This window comes from Phalacrocorax carbo, chromosome 2 (assembly GCF_963921805.1).
Source record: "Phalacrocorax carbo chromosome 2, bPhaCar2.1, whole genome shotgun sequence".
Classification (NCBI taxonomy): Eukaryota; Metazoa; Chordata; class Aves; order Suliformes; family Phalacrocoracidae; genus Phalacrocorax; species Phalacrocorax carbo.
In genome coordinates, this window is record NC_087514.1 from 146,285,189 (window position 1) to 146,307,280 (window position 22,092).

General features: G+C 39.6%; 1 protein-coding gene across 1 annotated transcript in view; it reads left to right on the forward strand.

Annotated features, from left to right (window-relative positions):
* The window catches only part of MALRD1 (MAM and LDL receptor class A domain containing 1), a 314,254-nt gene that overhangs the window by 38,548 nt on the left and 253,614 nt on the right, over positions 1 to 22,092 (forward strand). Inside the window, exons 5-8 of the mRNA XM_064441822.1 lie at positions 3,192 to 3,286; positions 3,366 to 3,527; positions 9,068 to 9,161; positions 14,483 to 14,626. Coding sequence (XP_064297892.1) covers positions 3,192 to 3,286; positions 3,366 to 3,527; positions 9,068 to 9,161; positions 14,483 to 14,626 — 495 coding nt within the window. The remainder of the gene's footprint in view (positions 1 to 3,191; positions 3,287 to 3,365; positions 3,528 to 9,067; positions 9,162 to 14,482; positions 14,627 to 22,092) is intronic.

Sequence of the window (22,092 nt, forward strand, 5' to 3'; positions counted from 1 at the left end):
AAAGGATATAACCTTATGTGGGGCTAACATGTTGTTGTGAGACTGATCAGCCTAGGTGTCTTTCACCTCACTCCTAAACTGTGATTACTTGGAGTGTGGAAATCTGTACTGTTCTGAAGCAAGGCAGGACCTCCTACCTGTTACGTAAGCTACTAAACAGGTAGAAGTTCTATTTAATGATTAATGTGAATTGGTGGTTTAAAGGTGAATGCATGGAAAAACTTGCTTAGAAATCAGCAAAAAGAAAATGGCATGGAAGTTTAAATTTTTTTCATAGAAGAAAAATCTACAAAAAAACCCTACTCTACTTTTTCCTGCAAGTTCTCATTCCACAGTTGCCAATTTTTGTGATGCTCTGTAATTAGGAAAATTTACCTATGTGATATGCTTCTAACAACTTCATTTTTTGCTTGCATGTAGCGTACAAGCACATCCTGCCATGTGTACTACGCTTCTGAGAAAAGGTTGCTTTTAAATATTGATTTAAACTGACATTAGCACAAAAATTTGAGTAATGACCAAACCTTTTTCATAAACACAAGTTTTATTTCAAGTAAGTTGTGAAACACTTTATCCTTAAAATACTAAAGGCTATTCTCATCAAGAAGCAGATAAAAACAAGTATTACCGAATAAAAATATAGCAAACTTTTGGCTAGAATAAAAATTAATTAACCAGGCAACAGTCTTGCTCTAGTTGAAGTTTCTTAGGGCTTGTGCTTGATTGGTGGTACACTCTGCATCAGGATGCAGCAAAGATCTGAAAGATATTCTTGCTTATAAGCAATAAAAATTGTTACCCTTATCTTGCGAGAACTGGTGGGGACAGGAAACTTGAACTTATGCAGATACCCAAAGCCAGAAAAACATTGAGAACCATCAACTTCAAGCGTTTGTTACAGAGGATGCAAACTGGTCAGTCCCCTGCATATTCCCATAGGCTCGTTTTGGTTGCTCAGTCACTATTGTACTGGCCAGGTCTGAATTGTGCGGTAGCTCTATTAATCTAAGGTATTTTGATCAGATAACAGAAAGCTTGAATGCATGTACCTATTCAGTTTTTTTGAAAGGATGTGTACGCAGATCTGTGAAATGAATGGCTAAGGAGATTTAAATGTATTTGGTTATTTCAGTTTTCTACCTGGAGAATGGCTAAACTGTACTTTCATTTTCTGAATGCTGGTTCTAATCGCCTAGGAAATATTTATCTCCTTATGGCAGCTATTCACATTTTCCCACTGCTGGTGACTCAACAGACTGTGTAATCAGTTTTATGTTGGTTCCTACCTAAAGACCAGAAATAGTATTGTATAGTGACTATTGAGCAGAGTATACTCTATGGCAGAGTATAAAAGGGAAGAGTTCCTGCCATTAAGATAAGTAATTGCACACACATTAGCAGAAAAGCAAAGATCACTTTGTAGATGTAACTCCTTTGAAGATTTATGTAATAATTTACTAGAACTCAACATGGTTTTTCAGCTCTGTCTTTTCTCATGGTTCTGATTTTTCCTGATAATGTAGTTGAACAGACCAGTGATAACCACTTTAAAAACAATCAAATAAACAAAGAAACAACAAAACACAACCTGTTTTTTACTAACTGAAACCTCTTATCTATGCAGAGATTTAAGGCAAAATCGCTGTTCAAAGAATTTTTTAAAGTTACTATTTCTGCCCCATCTGTGTAAGACTCAAAATTCCTGTGGCAGGTGAAATCTGACCTTGTTTATGACTCTTAGATACATTTATCTTTAGGGAACTCAAAGAAAAAAGTTCAAATTTTATGGAAGTTAAAAAAACAGTGAAACAGATCGGAGTCAGGGATCGGGCTCTGCTGAGGCACCAAGCCATCTCTGGTGGGTAGGAAGAATATCCTTGCAGCTGGCAGGTTCTGACAGTGCTGCCTGAGCAGTCATGAAAGGCCTAAAACCTAGGGGGAGCACGGCCACTGCTCTGGTAGCAAGCTACAAAATGCTTCTCAGCTGGCTCCAGCACTGAGCTACTCTTATGGTCCTTTGTTAGTGACTTTCCCGTTGCACACAAAGGTGAGAGGTCAGGTTTGGTAGTTTTATAAATGGAGTATTTAGATATTCCTACATATCCTCTGATATTTGGTTTCTGTAGTATTCTTTTTAGCACTTTTTTTTTATTCCTTAAGTCCCACTTGGCTTTTTTTCTCCTTCATCTTTCTCCCTTCATTTACACGTTAATGTCAGAGGGCAACAGTTTACCTGACATTTCTTGCATTTTTGGGAAGGAGGAGAGAAGGGAATGGAATTAAGCAAAAATAAAAATATGTTAAGTTTTTTTTTTTTTCCTTCTCCCTTGCATCCTTTAACGTCTAATATGTCTGAAATCTTCATGTTCAGGAAGAGCCAAATTTTGACTAACAGTATTTGGTATCCTAAAATAGGGTGGTCACCTTCCATCTTTTAGAAGATCTGAAAAAGTATAGTGAGGAAGAGACACAATCAGGCAAAAGACATAGCAACAACTGTATTTCACTGACTCTTGTTGAACTGTTACACTTTCAAGTAAAGCCAAGCTTTAATTTGGACCTGTTTTGTTAATAGAAAGAAAACAGTATCTTTAATAGTAGTGTGAAGATTTTGAAGACAACCCTTTATACTGGGAGTCTGTACAGGGATACCACAATCCTCTCTGCAGTGAGGCAGTTTCTGAGCAGCCAAAAAATAGACCTATATCATGTGGAACAAAGGAACACCATAGACTGCTCTCCCATCTCCCACCACCTCCTTAAAGACTTGAACTGTTCTAATAATTCCATATTGTTGGTCACAACAGTTTGTTCTTTAGGCATGAAATCTAGTCAGGAACTGGAGTTCAAGCTCTTTGATCAGCTTGCTGAGTGAGTCTTTTTCCCAAAATTTTGCACCTATTAATTGAGTATTGAAACCATCAGCACTTGAAACATTCTGGAGCCCTATTTGAAATTTCAGCAGGAACGTGGAGCAATACTACATCAATATTTAATATGAACAAAAGCTTGGAACACAATGGCTACAAGTGTGACACGAATCTTTTCTGGGGAAGAACTTCTACTTGTCTTATTAGTTGTTAAGTCATACCTGTACGTATGCCTCTTCTTTTTTACTGTTATAATTTATATAACTTTTCTCTGAGCTTCTAAGATTTTTTAATTATTATTATTATTGTTCCTTTTAATAGCTTATTTCCTCTCATTGTCTTCTGAAATGAAATCGTCTTCTGCAACTTTAAGGACCAGTGTTTTCCTTCCAACTGACGAACACCACCTTTGCCAGGTATTTTGATGCATAGTCCTTGTATTTCATTGTTTTTCATAGTACTTCCCTGGAATAATCAGACCTTTTTTTGTCCTAGATTACATTTCATTATTGGATTAGTCACATGAGTGGTACACTGATGGTGGGGCTTCAAAAGCACTCTGAAGATACTAGTACAAAGATCTGGCAAACTTCAGGAGAACTGCAAAATCAATGGAAAGCAAGTACTGTCACAATCAATAGCACTGAAATGTATGAGGTTGGTAAATTGAGGTGACGGTAAATTGTGCTTGTTAAATGTTTTTTTAATAACTCAAAACTAAATATTTTGTACATGGAAAGCATTATCTTGAGGCAAAAGATAGAAAAGCTTTTGGAAATTCATAGCTGACATTAACAAATACTGCTTGTTCTTATCTCTTGGTAGTGTTAAACCTAATGTTAAAACTAATGCGGAACCTCACTTAAAAGGTGCATGTGTCATAAATAAAACAACCAGTCTCATTGCATCATAAATTGTCCACCTGCCCCTAGAGGTGATATACTTGGGATCTTAACTTTCAACACGGTATTCCCTTAGCCTCAATCTAACTGTACTGATAAACACAAAGTTTAATTTACGTAGGAAATACCATTCTATACTATGAGATATTGTTCTATAGGGATGCTTCAGGTTAAAAATGCTGTACTTAACTATTCATTGTAGCCTTGAGCCTTTGTCACAGAACACATGTATGTGGTTTTGTTTCACTCAAAAGCTGCTGAAAAACAATGTAAGTCTCAGGCTATTTAAATGTTTTTACATGTGCATTTACACAAAACATTAGCACAGTAAATGTGACTTCAGGCTATAATATCGTGGATGGTGTATACTCAGTTATGCATAATACTGGAGGGAAAGTGGGGAGCAGAGAAGAAAATCAGAGGCATTTCCTCCTACAGTAGTTACTGTGAAGAGTTGGTTAGCATACAAACCTGAAGGCATGAGAGCAGAAACTCATTTGAATAAACCATATGAATAATTACTTGACTTGCAGAGGTAACATTGTGCTAAAGCATTCAACAAGATCTGAATTTTTGCAGTAATACTTGCATGCTTGGCCTTGACTGAGCATGTATGTTATGAAATACCTGTACCTAACTCAATAAAAGTATCAATGTTATTACTTGTCAACAACTTACTTTTACCTGATATGACTGTATGTATACCAATCTGAGATTGTACAAGAAGGGTTTACATCTAGATTTACTTTTTCATCCTTCATATTGTTTAGAAAATTGCATGAGTCTGGGAACGGTTAATATAATATGGCATCTTCTTCCTCTAAATTGCTGGATCCAAATCCTAATTAGATTATTGCTTGCAAACCTTGTTACCCTTTGGCCTCTATAAAGTGAACTGATGGGCATAGTCCAACTTTAAAGAGGTATGTGTCAAACTTACTGCAGTAACCAGTACAATTGGCTAAAGAAATGTAGCTGGGGACCTCACGAAACTTAGAGTCTGAAGCTGAGTAAACTTTCTTCTTTTGTTGCATGTTTTTCCTCCAGTGACAGCTTGCAAGATGCTGGTCATACAAGTGAATGCAATTCAGTTGCCTTTTTGCACTTGTTCTTTTGATATGACAAGATCTTTGGCCTAGAGAGCTACTTGTGGCATTTTTCAATATAAAATTTTGATGGTTAAAGTTTCTATGGAAAGAAATGGATGGGGAAAAAATGCCTTTTTGGGGGTGTAGAAATCTCTTTGAAATAGAGTGCTTGAGTATTTTTGTCAATTTTGCAAACACACATGAAGTGAGATTTTAATTAAAAGCAACCTTCGCTGTCTATTTTCTTTGCTCTATATGGTGTTGATATTTAATACTTTTGTCTTTTCCTACTGTAAGAAAAAAAAATGATTATGGTATAGTGGATTTGTTTTCGGCTTTCAAAAAGCTCCACCTGTAGGGAATTCTGAAATACAAAGATTACTGCTGTTTTAATTACTCAACACACAAGCTCAGTGGTTTGCTCTCCTAAACTACTTTCCTCCTGTTCTATTGAGAACAAATTTCTGACTCACAGCCTTCATGAAGGGAAATGGTTCTGGGCTTGGGGTTCTCTTTTGCCTTCATGCTTGATTCCTGTGTTTTACCTTGGGCTTCACTGCTGCACTGGGAATCTGTTCCTGTGTCTGTACCTGTGGGGGAAGACCAGCCTGTGTTAGATTCCACCTACATTCCCACTACAGCTTTCCTTGCCACTAATGGAGCTGCAAGGTTAATTTGTTCTGACAGCATAGATATTCCATATTTAGGCAGTACATGTTAATTATAGTTATGAGCAAATAGTGTCATTAAGTGTCATTTTCGTTACAGATTTTTGGACTGAAGGACCTCTAGAATTTGTGTGAGAGGGAAAACTGAACAATTTCTTGCTCAAATAAATGTGGATGGAAGTCAGTTTGGTTATTATCAGCTGAACTCCTCAGGGGAGGGCAGAGGCGTATCTGTGCCAGATAAAGTCCAGGTAAACTTTTTTTAGACCCAAGAGCAGCTGGAGGCATCTAGCATGATTTTTTGTCATCTGGAAGTGCGGAAGTTAAGACACAATGAAGAAAAAATTAGAACTGACATAGAGATAGATGGATTTAGAGTTGCAGCACTGTCTCTGCTCCTAGTTCAGTCATTAGCAAACCTTTTGTAGACTTCAGGGCATCTGACTCCCCTCCTGTAGTCAAACACTTTCAAATAGAAATAGCTGTTTTCTTTTATCATTGGAGAAACTTTCCTGGGTGTTCAGAATATCAGGATGTGTTCAATATCTACAACATCAATCACCAGGGAGCTCTTTGTAGAGACATCGATAACATATTCGTTTAAAGCAAGCCTCTTAAATCCGTGCTTTTTAGTATATTGACCAAATAAACTGTTAATGAGTTTTGAGGAAACATGCATTGTTAAATACTTTGTGTGCTCCAATGGAATATGAACTTGAAGCCACCTCTGATTTTGCACCAGCAAAGTGAGGTAGCACCACTTTAGCATTGTCTAAATCACTTTGTCTGACTTAAAAATATAATCTGATGGTGAAGCCCAAACTGCAAGCTATATATAAATATATAATAGAAATTATTAATAACTTCATTGACTTCACAATGAAAAACCACTGTGTAAAAGGTCAAATATTTGTCAAATCCTTGATATTAAATAATATTTATGGTTTTATAATTACAAAATGGTGCACTGGATTGTTTTACAACCTTGTTTGAAACCACATAATCATAGAAACAGACAATATGAATACGCTACTTGTCCTTCTACTGGTGGTGTCACCAAAGTGCACATTAACAATACATGTGGTTGCAGCAACATTCAACAATTCAAAATATTGTTTTCTGAAACAAACCAAATGAACAAATTTCCAAGGTACTGCATTTCAGTCATATAAACATATTATTGAATGTGTTCAACAAAGCCCAGTGTCAGGTCTTCCACTTGGGTCACAACCCCATGCAACACTACAGGCGTGGGGAGGAGTGGCTGGAGAGTTGCCCAGCGGAAAAGGACATTGGGGTGTTGGTTGACAGCCGGCTGCACATTAGCAGTGTGCTCAGGCAGCCAAGAAGGCCAACAGCATCCTGGCTTGTATCAGGAATAGTGTGGCCAGCAGGAGTAGGGAAGTGATCGTCCCCCTGTACTTGATGCTGGTGAGGCCGCACTTTGAATACTGTGTTCACTTTTGGGCTCCTCAGTGCAAGAAGGACATTGAGTTGCTGGAGCGTGTCCAGAGAAAGACTATGAAGCTGGTGAAGGGTCTGGAGAGCAGGTCTTCTGAGGAGTGGTTGAGGGAACTGGGGTTGTTTAGCCTGGAGAAGAGGAGGCTGAGGGGAGACCTTATTTCTCTCTATAGGTACCTGAAAGGAGGCTGTAGTGAAGTGGGTGTTGGTCTCTTCTCCCAGGTTACTATCAATACGATGAGAGGAAATGGTTTCAAGTTGTGCCAGGGGAGGTTTAGATTGGATATTAGGAAAAATTTCTTCAGTGAAAGAGTGGTCAGGCATTGGAACAGGCTGCCCAGAGAGGTGGTGGGGTCACCATCTCTGGAGGTATTAAAAAAATGTGTAGATGTGGCACTTCAGGGCATGGTTTAGGACACATGGTAGTGTTGGGTTGATGGATGGATCTTAGAGGTGTTTTCCAACCTTAATAATTCTATGATTCTATTAATGTGATATGATGCCATTAACATTTAGTGTAACATAGTTCTTCTTTCCAAGTAGACATCAACGTGAAATGAAATAAATATCATTATATCAAAAGAGTTTCAAGCAAAAGCTTACATCACGATTGACTTTGTTCCTCCCAAACCTCTGGATTTCAATGAACTGTATTCTTTCCACTGTGCTACAGCTGATCAGGGAAGTATGAACATGCAGGGTGACATTATTTCTTAACAACACTATATTAGAAAATGCAGTTGTCCATGTGTCTGATAACAACACTCTTCATGGAATATTTGCCAGAGAAAGTGGTTACTGATCATCTCTCTCTCTGCTGTGTTAAAAAACCCCATACAAATATATATATGTGTGTATATATATACATATAAAAATAAACTAGACATAGATTTCTCACTGGTTATAAGACAGATAACATTACACCTCTCTCTGGATGCATAATGCCAGGATAAATTGACTTTACAGGCTGCCACACTTCTTGTGCAGGTCAACTACATCTTAAGAAAAACAAATAAACAAACAAAACCCCCAAAACCCCACCCCCAAAACCCCCTAACTCGTAACATAATGGTGATATCCTTGGCTGAGTTGTATCATCTTGTACAGTGGAATACTGTACTCTTGATAATTATTTATAGGATAAATGCAGCTTTTCTGCTACAATCTCTTAAACTATGAACAAAATTGCCCCTGAACTCTAAAGCTAATATTTGAAAACTTATTATGTAGCTAACACTGTACATTCACTATTAAGAACTAGAAAGTACCTGTAGGTAGATTGTGCTTCCAGGACTCTGGAAAAGCCTGGCGCTGTAACATCCCAAGATACGGCTAGGAAATAATTTAAGGAATGTTGTTCATGTGATTGATTTGTTGGGTTGTTTTGATTGGTGTGTGTTTTTTTGAGTTTTCCCAAAGACTGCCATTGATCAGTCCCTTCATCACTGCAGAAAAACTGTGGTAGTCTCTATATTTACAAATACATGCAAATATAGATTGAAATCTGCCCTTAAGTTGGAAATGTAAAATACTTGTAACTTCTTGTGTATAGAAGACTTGGTAGGGAAAAAAAATTGCTGTTGTAACATTAGAGCAGAATAATAGTTGACCAAGTACTCCTCAAGGTTTGTTTTGGCTAAAAACTTGATGAAAGGTCTCTGACTAATGGTGTTTGCAGCTCTGACTTTGCTCCAGGTCTCTGATAAATTCTGAAAACAACCGGAAAAGTTCATATTTCCAGCCTCTGGTGGAATAATGGCTTGATAAAATCTTTTGTATTTCTTAACTGTTGTGATCCTTGACTGGATTTTAATGTACTTTATTGTGGTTTTCAGATCCTTCCTATTAAATGCTACTTCACTCTTGAGTTAGATGATTGGACTATATGTCTGTGCTGACAAGCCACAGATATGTGAAAAATGGGAACAGTAATACTCCAGAATTAAATGCATGATTAGTTCTAATATTTCTAATAGAAACTCTCTATGGACTAGACTGGCATGGCCTGGAAGGTTTTTTATCTTGTCTGTGACACTGGTGAATGCCATTTCTTGTTGATTTGTTGTAAATGTCTGCAGGTTATCTTTCGGGGGATGGTGGAGGCTGAGAGACAAGATGAAACTGTTGCCATTGATGATGTTACTTTCAGTGAAGGATGTTCTCTGGCATGTGGTAAGAATACCTGTTTTTCAGGAGATGGATAATTTTACTTTGTCTTTCCCTTGGATTAGAAGAGAAAACACAAAGCAAAGCCTTTTGGTATTCAAAGGCTTTCTTAATGCCGTATATTTTTTTCATCTGGTTCATTTTCGTTCCTCTAAACCATCATCTGCCTTATCACATCTAAACACAGTTACAAAGAATGATAATAAGTACCTTAAGAAATCTGGTACAGTACAAATGTAGCTTCCTGCAGCCAGGAGAGCACTAAAGCCTCAGTGGGCAGAAAAGATCTACAGGTTTTGGCCAGAGAATTTGATGTGTTCAGCCAGCTCAGGAAAAGCTTTGGAGCTGACTTTCCAAAGGCACTTCCCAAGGCACTTGTGCATATCTTTAAATGCGTGAGGGTTCTGGTCCTCAGCTGTGTATTGGGGTTATTTTTTTCTGCTCTACTGCATGCAACAGTTGTAATGTCAGGCTACTCAGCTCTGCAGCCAGGCCATTCCTGCATATCAGGATTCTTCAGCAAAACATTTCTTATTTCTCTTTTCAACCCAATGTATTTTCAGTGGAAAGGAATAGTACCCATCCTAGCATAAATTAGATTGCTTGCTGCTCTGCGGTACACAAGAAAATTGCAGTGTGACACCTATGTCATATCCTTAGGTGAGCACAGTCCTGATTCAAAGCACCTCCTTTGTTTTCCTGCCTCTGAGTCGTAGCACAGGCACTGAGGGTTTCACCTTTAAATTTAACTTGAGGTATGAAATGCAGTGTTTGACACAGACCAACATAGGTTACATGACAGGTTTTGTGCACTGTGGTCTAAAATAAAGCTCTCTAGATTTTCCAGTAGGAAAAACTATTGTAAATAGATGCACATGGTTATTAACATATTAGAGTGCTGAGCAATTGTAGGCAGAGCACAGTAAAAGCAAGATACAAATCCTTGTGTAATGATTCAGGCAGGCATACATATTTATTTCAAAGGGGATTTATATTGGGGGAATGAAGTTTCAGGTAACTAAACTTGGTCATGTAGTCTCTCCATGTCCCTACTTTCCTACAATAGAGATGTATAGAAGCAAATGTTATGTAAATATTTTTATGCCAGGGCTTATTTTGCTTTTCTGTGTTGTAGAGGTTTTCTAGCAGTACTGCTTAAATGAGCAGGGATGTTAATTTAAAACTTTGGACACACTTGTCCATGAGCTCAGGTAAGTTTACAATGTGCTTTTTTGGAAAAAATTAATTTGAAACTGACAAAGAAAAAAAGACAGATGTGTGATTCTCCCAACTTCTTTCTGTTCCTTGGAGGATTTCTGCAGATGAAAGGGCAGGTTTGAAATGGAAAAAATGCATTGCTGTATTCTAGCAACCTATATAATTGCTTAACCGGTTCCTGTAGGCAGATATAAATCTCTCTGTAGAAATATATTGGCTTTTTTTCATAAACAAAGTGCTTCTAAAGCAAACAAAATCAAAAAAAATCAGCTATGGAGATGAAATACTACCTCAAAGAGATGAAAAAATCAAAAATTGAAACATAACAGTGTGTAGTCACCAGAACTTATAAATCTAGGTGTTAAACTTACCTTACATGGCATCTGTAGAAGTATATTGTGTGGCATACAGATTGAGCTGCAGCACTGTCGAGTACCTTAGGTATATTCTAAGAGACAGTTCTTACCCTGTGCTTCCCCATTAGGAAAAGTCAGTTTCATTAGGTGACATCTAAATTGCTTACAGCAACCAAAAACAGGGTAAAAGGATCTTAATTTTCTCTCTGAAAGAGGAGTTTTACTACTGAACATTTTCCAGTAATTAAAACAAAACGTCAGATTAAGGGTTCTTGAATTTGAAATAATTTTTTCTCTAGTCTTTATGGAATGTCTGGATAAGAAGACTTTAAATAAAGACCGCTTTAATTGCATGAAACTTGTAGTTAAAATTTGCATTTTTAATGTACCCTTCATAATTTTCAATCGCAGTGTAAACATACCTAAGAAATGACCTGTGCACTTGTATTCATTAGTATGACCATGATTTTAAGGTCATGAGTAAAATAGCTTAAGTATTTGTGGTTTCAGGAGTTTCTTGATACAAACTGTGATGGCTAAGTGAAAATGTAATTGCATTAAGTTTTAAGTTTTTTCTTCCCTTCTCTCCCTCCCGTCTCCCAAACTGCCCCCCTTCAGTCTCTTGTCCAGTTCTGCTAGACAGAAAACTTCATGAATTTAAAAAAAACAACCAAATCCCTACCTTCAGGATAGCCATTTAAGATTTTCTGCAGTTTGTATTTCTCCCAACAATTGCCAAACTGTTCCCCTTATTACTCAAAAACCCCACAGTTTTTTATTTTACAATTGCATAGGTACTGCAGAAAAATATTTTAGCTGTCAAATAGAAAATATTAAAGTTATGCTTTAAAACATACGTAACACAAAATCTCCTTTAATTACACCTCTAGTAGAACTATTATTCAAAGGGTTCATATTCTTATCCAAGTGTCTGATTGCCCTGCAGAACTCCCTCTTGACACCTGGTGAATTATATATGTGAAGAACTCTATTAAGATTATCATTCTGGTCTTGCCATAGGATGAAAGCAAAAAACCCCAAGGCATGAAAGTGGAATGCTGTAAGGGAGAATGAGGTTTTTGTCCTTAAGTCACTTGTAATGCAAAAGTGGTATACCTCCTCTGCAAAATTAGTTGTTTTTTTTTTTTCTAGAAAACTGGAGTAATTATATATGTATTACTTGTATAAATTTTGACAAGATTCCAGTATCAATACTTCAGCTGAAGAAATTCTCAAACTTAATTCCTTAGGTCTAATCATGCAAAGATGTAGCCTTTAATATCATGGATGCAGAACTGGATGCAGAACCAGATGCGGGGTCTTTCAGGTGAACTGCTACAGGAATGGGAGTCAGAAAATCAAAAATACTAGTCTTACTGTTGTCTGACATGCTGCAAAATTAGGAGCTGGAAAATGGGTATTTTGTCCCAAGAGACTGAGGTTATTGTCAAAAAAACCCCAAATAAACAATCTTAAAAAACTAAAAAAATGCTGATTGAATAAAAATATTTTGTTTAAAGAAGAGCTTGATTCCTTTTGAGTGTATCTGTTACTTTTTTTCAAATGATGAAAATTGACAAAATCCATCCTTTTCTAGACCATTCTAGAATTTTGTATTTTCCACAGGAATTAGATTTTCTGCAGGTCTTCTCACTTAATACACGTGGTTTGAAAAAAGTGCACATTTATGTAACACTGGAACAAGTTAGAAAAGAGAGGTTTGTAGCACCAACTGGACAGGACATGTCACTGAGCTGTTAGTCATGTGAATCACACAACAACTCTGAGATGCAGTAGGCAGTAATGTCTATGTATACTGACATAAAACTATTTCTTCCATAGAGTTAGGAATCTTCATGTTTTCTCTGAGATACCCTGACTGCTATTTGAAAGCCTGTCTTAACAAGAAGATTGCCTTTCCCCTGCAATAATATTAAGAAATGGAACTTCCATTATCATAGCACAATCCTGCTTAAAATTATTACTTTCTTTCTGTAGCCATTATTAATTACACAACATTTGGCAGCTACAATCTGGCATTTCAAACTTCCTAGAATCATAGAATGTTTTGGGTTTGAAGGGTTAAAGATCATCCAGTACAATCCCACTGGCATGGGCAGGGACATCTTGCATTAGATCAGGTTGCTCAAAGCCCTGTCCAACCTGACCTTGAACACTTCCAGTGATGTGGCATCCACAACTCCTCTGGGCAACCTGTTCCAGTGTCTCACCACCATCATCGTAAATATTTTTTCCTTAGATAAAATCTAAATCTACTTTCTTTCAGTTTAAAACAATTGCCCCTTGTCCTGTCACTACAGACCTTGGTAAAACATCTCTCTCCATCTTTCTTATAAGCCCCCTTAAAGTATTGAAAGGCTGCAAGGTCTCCCCAGAGACTTCTCCAGGCTGAACAACTCCAACTCTCTCAGCCTTTTTTCATAGGAGAGGTGTTCCATCCCTCTGGTCATTTTTGTGGCCCTCCTCTGGACATGCTCTAATAGGTCCATGTCTTTCTTATTCCCAGGACTCCAGGGCTGGACGCAGTACTCCAGGTGGGGTCTCACGAGAGCAGAGTAGAGGGGCAGAATCATCTCCATAGGCCTGCTGGTCACGCTTCTTTTGATACAGCCCAGGATGTGATCGCCCTTCTGGGCTGCAAGTGCACATTGCCAGCTCATGTCCAACCTTTCATTTACCTGTATCCCCAAGTCCTTCTCTGCAGGGCTGTTCTTGATCAGTTAATCTCCCAGTCTGTACTGAGAGTGGTGATTGCCCTGACCCAGGTGCAAGATTTTGAACTTGCCCTGGTTGAACTTCGTGAGGTTTACATTGGCCCACTCCTCAAGCCTGTTAAGGTTCCTCTGGATAGCATCCCTTCCCTCTAGTGTATCAACTGCACCACTCTGCTCGGTGTTGTCTGCAAACTTGCTAAGGGTACGCTCAATTTCATTATCTACATCGTAATGAAGGTATTTAATATTATTGATCCCTGTACGGACCCTTGAGGGATACCACTCGTTATTGGTTCCCAAATGGATGTTGAGCCATTGACTGTAAATCTTTGGACACAGCTGTCCAGCCAATTCCTTATCCATCTCACAGTCCATCCATTTGTCTCCAGTCTAGAGATAAGAATCTTGTGGAGGACCATATCAAAGGCCTTCTAGAAGTCCAGGTAGATGACATCCATAGCTCTTCCCTTGTCTACTGATGCAGTCACTCCATTGTAAAAGGCCACTAGTTTAGTCAGGCATGATTTGTCCTTAAAAAGTTCTTGAAAATATGTCACAATGTATTCAGAAACTTTTTTGGTTCTAAAAAGAAGCATTGTGTTGCAAGTATTATGGAGATGCTGCTGAGTTTAACCTCTCAGTTAGAAATTATTTTTCTGTAGCTATCATCTAGAAAAGTAAATAGGTATTTCTTGTTACGACATGTCATTTTTTATGTTTCCTGGCAACCCTCTCTGAGGAAGTGAATTCATGAAGGTTGCAATGACTGGCTAACATAAATAGCACTCTATTGCTCTGAAAGAAGCATCTGTCTTTAGGGAATGATTTTTTAGAACGGTATTGTTAAAGATGGCAGCCTGAAATACTAGACAGCACTCAGTGATACACAATGCTTTTGAAGTAACCAGAAGCAGAAATACTGTCAAGTAGTTTAATAAGCATATGTTTCTAATGGGAAGTAGTCTCATAAATAATGAATTCTTAAGAAGTTAAGTGATTGCTTTTCTTTGTCTTTCAGCACTGCAGACATACAGTTTTGAGCTTACAATGTGTGAGTGGCATTCAGATCAGCCAACTGAGCCTGCTATGTGGGCACAACTGCAAAGTGGGCAGAAGATTGCCTCCTGTTCCTTCCTGAAAGACTGGAGCAACAATACTGAAGGTGGGAAATTTAAATTAATGCAAAATTACTAGCTGTCATTAAGAATATGGTGCTTTTTAGGACAAGGTGGTGACCTAATTTAGAAACAGAACAAAAACATGAAAAGTAATTGCATGTATTTTGTACTTAAATTAGCTTTTGTTTTGACCATTTAGTAAGGGCACTGTGAAAACATACGTCGTTAAAGTACGAAAGATTTTAATGTAAGAATTCCCATACAAACCAATAATTGATTTATTCTCCAGTTGATTCTTTGTATGAGATCTATGCAACAATTTGGTGAAGTTAAATTAAATCCATCCAAGCTCACAGCCCTTGTGTGTGGTTTTTTCTGTTTTGTTTTGGTTTTGACACTTGGTAGTTTTACTTGTGTAGTACTACTATGTTTGAGCATATAGTCAGGAATTTCACTTTAAACCTTCAATTAGGGGAGCTGTAGAGAAACATTCATTATACAAAATAGTTTATTACTCTTAAACACGACAAAATTTATCCAGTTGCAGTTTTCAGAAGTAAAGAGCAGCACTCATTTTTGAAGTCACTGTTTAGTGCTTGTCTATGGGTTTATGGGAAAGGTTTTTGAAAGCTTAATGGATATAAATGTCTAAGTGTTGTAATGTGCAATGGAACCACCTTGCCAGCTAAGTGTTTGGCTTGTCTGCTGAGACTGCCTTCAAAGGGGTTAAGTAGCACTAGTTGTAACAGTAAAATTTGTGATGTAGCTTTGAAGAACTGGTAGCGTGGAGATTACTGCTTGAACTTTGAGCCCACAGAAATGGAGAACATCTCACTGATAGCAGCAGAATGAATGCTTAGATGTTGTTTTCATTTTAAAAAGTTTTTAAAAATATTTTTTAGCATACATTTCAACACACTTTAACTATACGTCAAATTATAACGGAATAGCAAGCAAAAGTGCTTGAGTGTGTACACTCAGTTAAGACAATTTTTGCATTTTAACATTTATGTACAACAGAAAGCATATACACTAGTAAAGCGGAATTTTTTCTTGTCTTAAAAAAAAAAAAAAACAAACAGAAAGAAAGAAGTCACACCACCTTTCAGTTTCCACTAGGATATCTAACAAAAAGTGTCTTTTAATTTGGTTTTATTTTAAACACCTCCCTGAAAGGTACTGTATCAGTGCCATACCTTAAGATGATATCTCAGGGGCTAGTAATGGGTATGGATTTCCCCTTATTGCAATATTGGGCTAACAGAAAATATACTCAAATTCTGTAAGTGGCTTTTACAGGACCAGATCACAAACAATGTCTATTGAAACAGAACACATTAAAAAATGTCTGTTGTATAGGCACGTGGGTATTATTGTACAGGTATGCACAGGTAGCTGAGGAGGCAGAACATATAACACAAACAACTGCTTGGGACATTCTCTGTATTTCCATGACATAAAGGAAAAATGAAAATGTGAGAAGAAATAAGTGTCAAAACAACACACAGAATTTAACTCATCATTAATATTGGAAAGTATTGAAAAATATGAACTATGATTGCTCACCTCTCAATACATTCAGTATTTCTATTCATGCGGATATGATGAGACATAAATGAAGAGGTTGAATATTAACTAAAATTCTAAAAACTAAAGAAATGGTATGCAAACTGCAAAAATGCCATGCTTGAGGGCCCAAACTTACAATGCAAATAGAGCTTGACTAAGCTTTACTTTCTGATTTTGATCAAAGCTTTCACTACTATAAATGGAAGAGAGGTAAGAAACTAAATTATAAAGCAGAGGTCTAGACAATTATATTTATAAAGAAAGGATTGCTTATAGGCTTTGAATAATCCTCCTTTCCTGCTATTCTTAAATTTAATAAAATACTTTCTGTCCTTGGCAGACTTTTTTCCTTTGTTCTTTTATTGCTTCTTTACTCCAGTGTTGTATTGTAGGCACTTTATAACTTTTCCTCCTAATTTCTCTAGTGCCAAAAGTTCTTACAGAGGTTTTACATTCTCATGCAATATTGTTCAGAAAATACTTTTTTTGTCGTGTTTTTTACTGATATTTCCAGCATGCTATGTAGTTTCCATAGTTCATTCTTATTACATTGGATTAATCTAGTTTCCTACATCTGGGGTAACACTTCTTTAATAAGAAATCAATGAAACCGATTCTCTGCATAATAAAAATAAAGATTCTGAGATGCAAAAAGAAATCAAAGGAAGTGCCATGGCTTTTAAACCCAACATTTCAATAACTAATGATAAAAATCCTTCAAGTTTAAACATGAAAAAACAGCCAAATCATTACATTGTGGGATTCTATTACCTTACTCTTCCTTCTCTTTCTTTTTTTCTTCAAGAGTTCATCCATGACTTGGGGGTACATGAAAATTCACCTTCAAAGAGTAGAAACAATGGCAGTTCAGATCTGACCTCTTCTTTCCTCAAAATGGTTGAGTGGGAAGGTTGCAGAGGATTGGTTCAGAGACTGATCAGTTCTCTGCTGGGGAAGACAACTTTCCAGAAAGGGAAAGGTCCCACTCTGTGGCTCAGTTTTAACTGAAGGGTCAGTTGTTACTCTAAAACTAGCAGTGTAGATTCAAACTAAAGTAGTTTAACTTAAACATCACAGATTAAAGCAGAAGGAGTGACAAAAGATTTGAGTCAGAAAATGGTTAAGATGGAGCAAAGAAGTTAAATATTTTATAGGCTTTGAGTTTTCATCATAGCAGAATACAGGCAGGTTCATTACCCCACCCCAGCCCTAAGAAGACACTAGCCACCTCAGCAGTAAGTTGTAAGCTTTGCTTCTAGTTGGACGTCATTGCAGTCAGTGGTTATCTTTCTGATGGAATCCAAGATTTTGCTTACAATAGACAAAATTTTTCTTCAAAACTTAAATCAGACCATCTATCTAAAACCTGATTAAGCAGCCATGTGGGGAAAATAAAAGGCTTTATGGAAAGAAATTCACCGAGGGGAGCTGCTCCAGAGCCAGCCCAATCTGCAGTGGATCAGCAGATCTTGGTGCACAGGGGTTTTCCTGAGGCAAGAAGCACCAGGGCAGCAGAGGGACCCACCAGGATCTGGCAGCTCTCATGGGAGACACTGATGAGGTGAGGGCATTGCCAAAGCAATGGAGTGCCCCTCTCATGCCTACAAAAAGCAGCCTAGGAAGCACTAGCAACCACGAGTGCTGCAGAGCATAGCGCATCAACAAGGGCAATACATGTCAGTTCACACTGAAGGGCATGCAGGTAGGGCATAGTCAACCTATCAGACCAAGAGGTGAGTTCATTCGGTACTTATCATCCTTTCAGTAGGAACTCAGCTATAGTACCCACCCAGTGGGAAGCTATGCTCTCTGCACTCACCAGAATGGATGTGGCAACCCAGACAAAGCTCCAAAAAACCATGCAGCCATTCAGGTCTCAGGCCACAGGGAGTGCCAGAGCCTTTCACTGGTAATGGATGGCAACTGTGAGAACGGCTGTGTGAGGTGTGACTAGGTGGATGATTTGCTCAGCATGGTGGCAGAGGTACGTGAGGAGGCAGAAAAGTTAAAAAGCATCAGGGAGGCCAAGAAAGAGATAGACTTGTGGTGCCATGATCTGCCCTCCCTGAAACAGAAACAGGAGCACCCACCAGAAAAAAAACAAGATCAAGGCATACCAGTATCCCACCCCCACCAGGCTGAAGGCAGTAGCTCAAAGGAAAAGAGTGAATGGAGGCAAGTCCATGCTTGCGTGGCAGACAAACACCCTCCTTGCCCAGCTCACCTTCCTGGGTGCCTCTGTATAACAGGTATGAGGGTCTGCAGGTGGAAGACCAGTCAAGAGAAGATGTGGATAACAGCCCATCTACACCTCTGGTGTTGCCAGGGTCAGAAAGGCCTATCCCCCCGTATCAAAACCACCTCCATATGGAAGAGAAGACAGGTTATAGTTGTAAGTGACTCCCTTCTGCGGGGAACAGAGGGTCAAATATGCTGGACAGACCCTCCTGTTAGGGAAGTCTACTGCCTCCCTGGGGCCTGGGTTAAAGTCATTGCTAGGAGTTTTTCTAGCTTGGTATGGGCCTCGGACTATTACCCATTACTACTTTTCCATGTGGAAGGTGCTAAAGCTGCAACACATAGTCCAAGGGCAATCAAGAGACTTCAGGACCTTGTGATGGCTAGTAAGGGACTCTGGAGCACAGGTTATCTTCTCTTCTCTCCTTCCAGTTGTGGGCAACAACAGTGGAAGGAACAGATGCAACCAGTCTATTAACACATGGCTCTGTGGCTGGTGCCATTGCCACAGTTTTGTTTTTTGTGATAATGGGGTGGCCTACACAGCACCAGGCTTCCCAGCGTCTGATGGGATTTGCTTTTCTCAAAGGGGAAAGAGAGTCTTTGCTCGTGAGCTTGAAGGGCTCATTGACAGAGCTTTAAACTAGACTTGAAGGGGAAAGGGGGTTAATATCGGGCTTGCCTGAGACAAGCTGAGGGACAACACAGCAAGATTAGAGGGACGGGGTGCTAGCAAGGACACTCAGCCGGTGTCTCTGAGATGGGCTGAGTTCACTGGAGCACAGCTGAAGCTGTATGGTGACAAGCTAGAGGCTGCTGAGGTAACAGGAGCCAAAAGGGGAACATCGGTGAAATACCTCAAAAGAATTAAGGGGCGTTCCTCTAAGAAGGTGACACAGATGACAGCCCAGCTGAAGTGCCTCTAGACAAATGTATGAAGCATGGGCAATAAACAGGAGGAGCCAGAAGCCATTGTGCAGCAGGAAAACTATGATATGGTTGCCATCAGGGAAGCATGGTGGGATGACTCGTGCAACTGGAGTGCTGCAATGGATGGCTATGAACTCTTCAGAAGGGAAAGGCAAGGCAGGAAAGGCAGTGGGGTAGCTCTGTATGGTGGGGAGTGATTGGATTGTCTAGAGTTTAATGATGGTAATGACAGGGTTGAGTGATTATAGGTAGGAATCAGGGAAGGCCAACAAGACAGATATCATGGTGGGAGTCTGTTACAGACCACCCAACCAGGATGAAGAGGCAGAGGAATTATTCTACAAGCAGCTGGGAGAAGCCTCACAATCATTAGTGCTTGTCCTCAAGGGGGACTTCAGTCTACCAGATGTATGCTGGAAATACAATACAGCAGAGAGGAAACAGACTAGGAGGTTTCTGGAGTGTGTAGAAGATAACTTCCTGACACAGCTGGTGAGAGAGCTAACTATGGAAGGCACCCTGTTGGACCTGTTGTTCATGAACAGAGAAGGACTTGTGGGTGATGTGATGGTTGGAGGTCATCTTGGGCACAGTGATCATGAAATGATAGAGTTTTCTATTCTTGGAGAAGTAAGGAAGGGGTTAGCAGAACTGTCACTTTGGACTTCTGGAGAGCAGACTTTGGCCTGTTCAAGAGACTGGTTGACAGAGTCTCCTGGGACACAGCCCTGAAAGGTGAAGGAGTCCAGGAAGGCTGGACATTCTTCAAGGAGGAAGTCGTAAAGGTGCAGGAGCAGGCCGTCCCCATGTGCCAAAAGATGATTCGATGGGGAAGAAGACTGGCTTGGCTGAGCAGAGAGCTTTGGCTGGAACTCATTAAAAAAAGGAGTTTATGACTTTTGGAAGAAAGGACAGGCAAGTCAGGAGGACTACAAAGGTGTAGCAAGGTTATGCAGGGAGAAAATTAGAAGGGCCAAAGCGCAGCTAGGGCTTAATCTGGCTACATCCATAAAAGACAATAAAAATACTTTAAAAATACATTAGCAGAAAAAGGAGGGCTAAGGAGAATCTCCAGCCTTTATTAGATGTGGGAGGAAGCACGGTGACAAAGGATGAGGAAGAGGCTAAGGTACTTCATGTTTTCTTTGCCTCAGTCTTTAATAGCAAGATCAGTTGTTCTTGGGGTACCCAGAACCCTGAACTGGAAGACAGGGGTGGGGAGCAGAATGGAGCCCCCATAATGCAAGGGGAAATGGTTAGCGATCTACTACACAACCTAGACACACAAAAGTCCATGGGGCCCCATGAGATCCACCCAAGAGTACTGAAGGAACTGGGGGAAGTGCTCACCAAGCTGCTTTCCATTATTTATCAGCAGTCCTGGCTAACTGGGGAGATCCCAGTTGAGTGGTCATTAGCAAATGTGATGCCCATCTACAAGAAGGGCTGGAAGGAAGATCTGGGCAACTACACGTTTGTCAGTCTGACCTTGGTACTGGGGAAGGTTATGGATAATCTTGAGTGCCATCACTTGATACAAACAGGATAACCAGGTGGTCAGGCCCAGTCAGTGTGGGTTTAGGAAAGGCAGGTCCTGCTTAACTAACCTGATCTCCTTCTAAGACAAGGTGACCCACTTAGCGGATGAAGGAAAGGCTTGTTTACCTGGACTTCAGTGAAGCAGTTGAAACCATTTCCCACAGCATTCTCCTGGAAAAACTGTCTGCTCATGGCCTAGACAGGTCTGCTTTCTAGTGGGTAAAACCTGGCTGGATAGCTGGACCCAAAGAGTGGTGGTGAATGGAGTTAAATCTAGTTGGTGGCTGGTTTCAAGTGGTGTTCTCCAGGGCTCAGTGTTGGGGCCCATTCTGTTTAATATCTTTATCAGTGATCTGTACAAGGGGATCAAGTGCACCCTCAGTAAGTTTGCAGGTGACACCAAATTGGGTGGGAGTGTTGACCTGCTTGAGGGAAGGAAGGCCCTACAGAGAGATCTGGACAGGCTGGATTGATGGGCTGATGTGCTTCAACAAGGTTAAGTACTGGGTCCTGCACTTGGGCCACAACAACCCCATGCAACGCTAAAGGCTTGGGGAGGAATGGCTGGAGAGCTGCCTGGTCAAAAAGGACCTGGGGGTGTTGGTTGACAGCCAGCTGAACATGAGCCAGCAGTGTGCCCTGGTGGCCAAGAAGGCCAACAGCATCCTCGCTTGTATCAGGAATAGTGTGACCAGCAGAAGGAGGGAAGTGATTGTTGAATATTGTGTGCAGTTTTGGTCTCCTCTACTACAAGAAAGACACTGAGCTGCTGGAGTGTGTGCAAAGAGCAACGAAGATGATGAAGGGTCTAGAGCACAAGTCTTCTGAGGAGCTGCCAAAGGAACTGGGGTGATTTAGTCTAGAGAAAAGGAGGCTGAGGGGAGACCTTATTGCTCTCTACAGCTACCTGAAAGGAGGTTGTAGTGAGGTGAGTGTTGGTCTCTTCTCCCAGGTAACAAGTGATAGGATGAGAAGAAACGTCCTGTGTCAGGGGATGTTTAGATGGCATATTAGGAAATATTACTTCACTGACAGGGTTGTCAAGTATTGGAGCAAGCTGCCCAGGGAAGTGGTGAACTCACCACCCCTGGAGGTATTCAAAGGATGTTTGGATGTGGTGCTTAGGGACATGGTTTAGTGGTGAACTGCAACGCTAGGTTTACAGTTGGACTCACTGATCTTAAAGGTCTTTTCCAATCTATACAATTCTGTGTGTATTCTGTGTGATATTAAA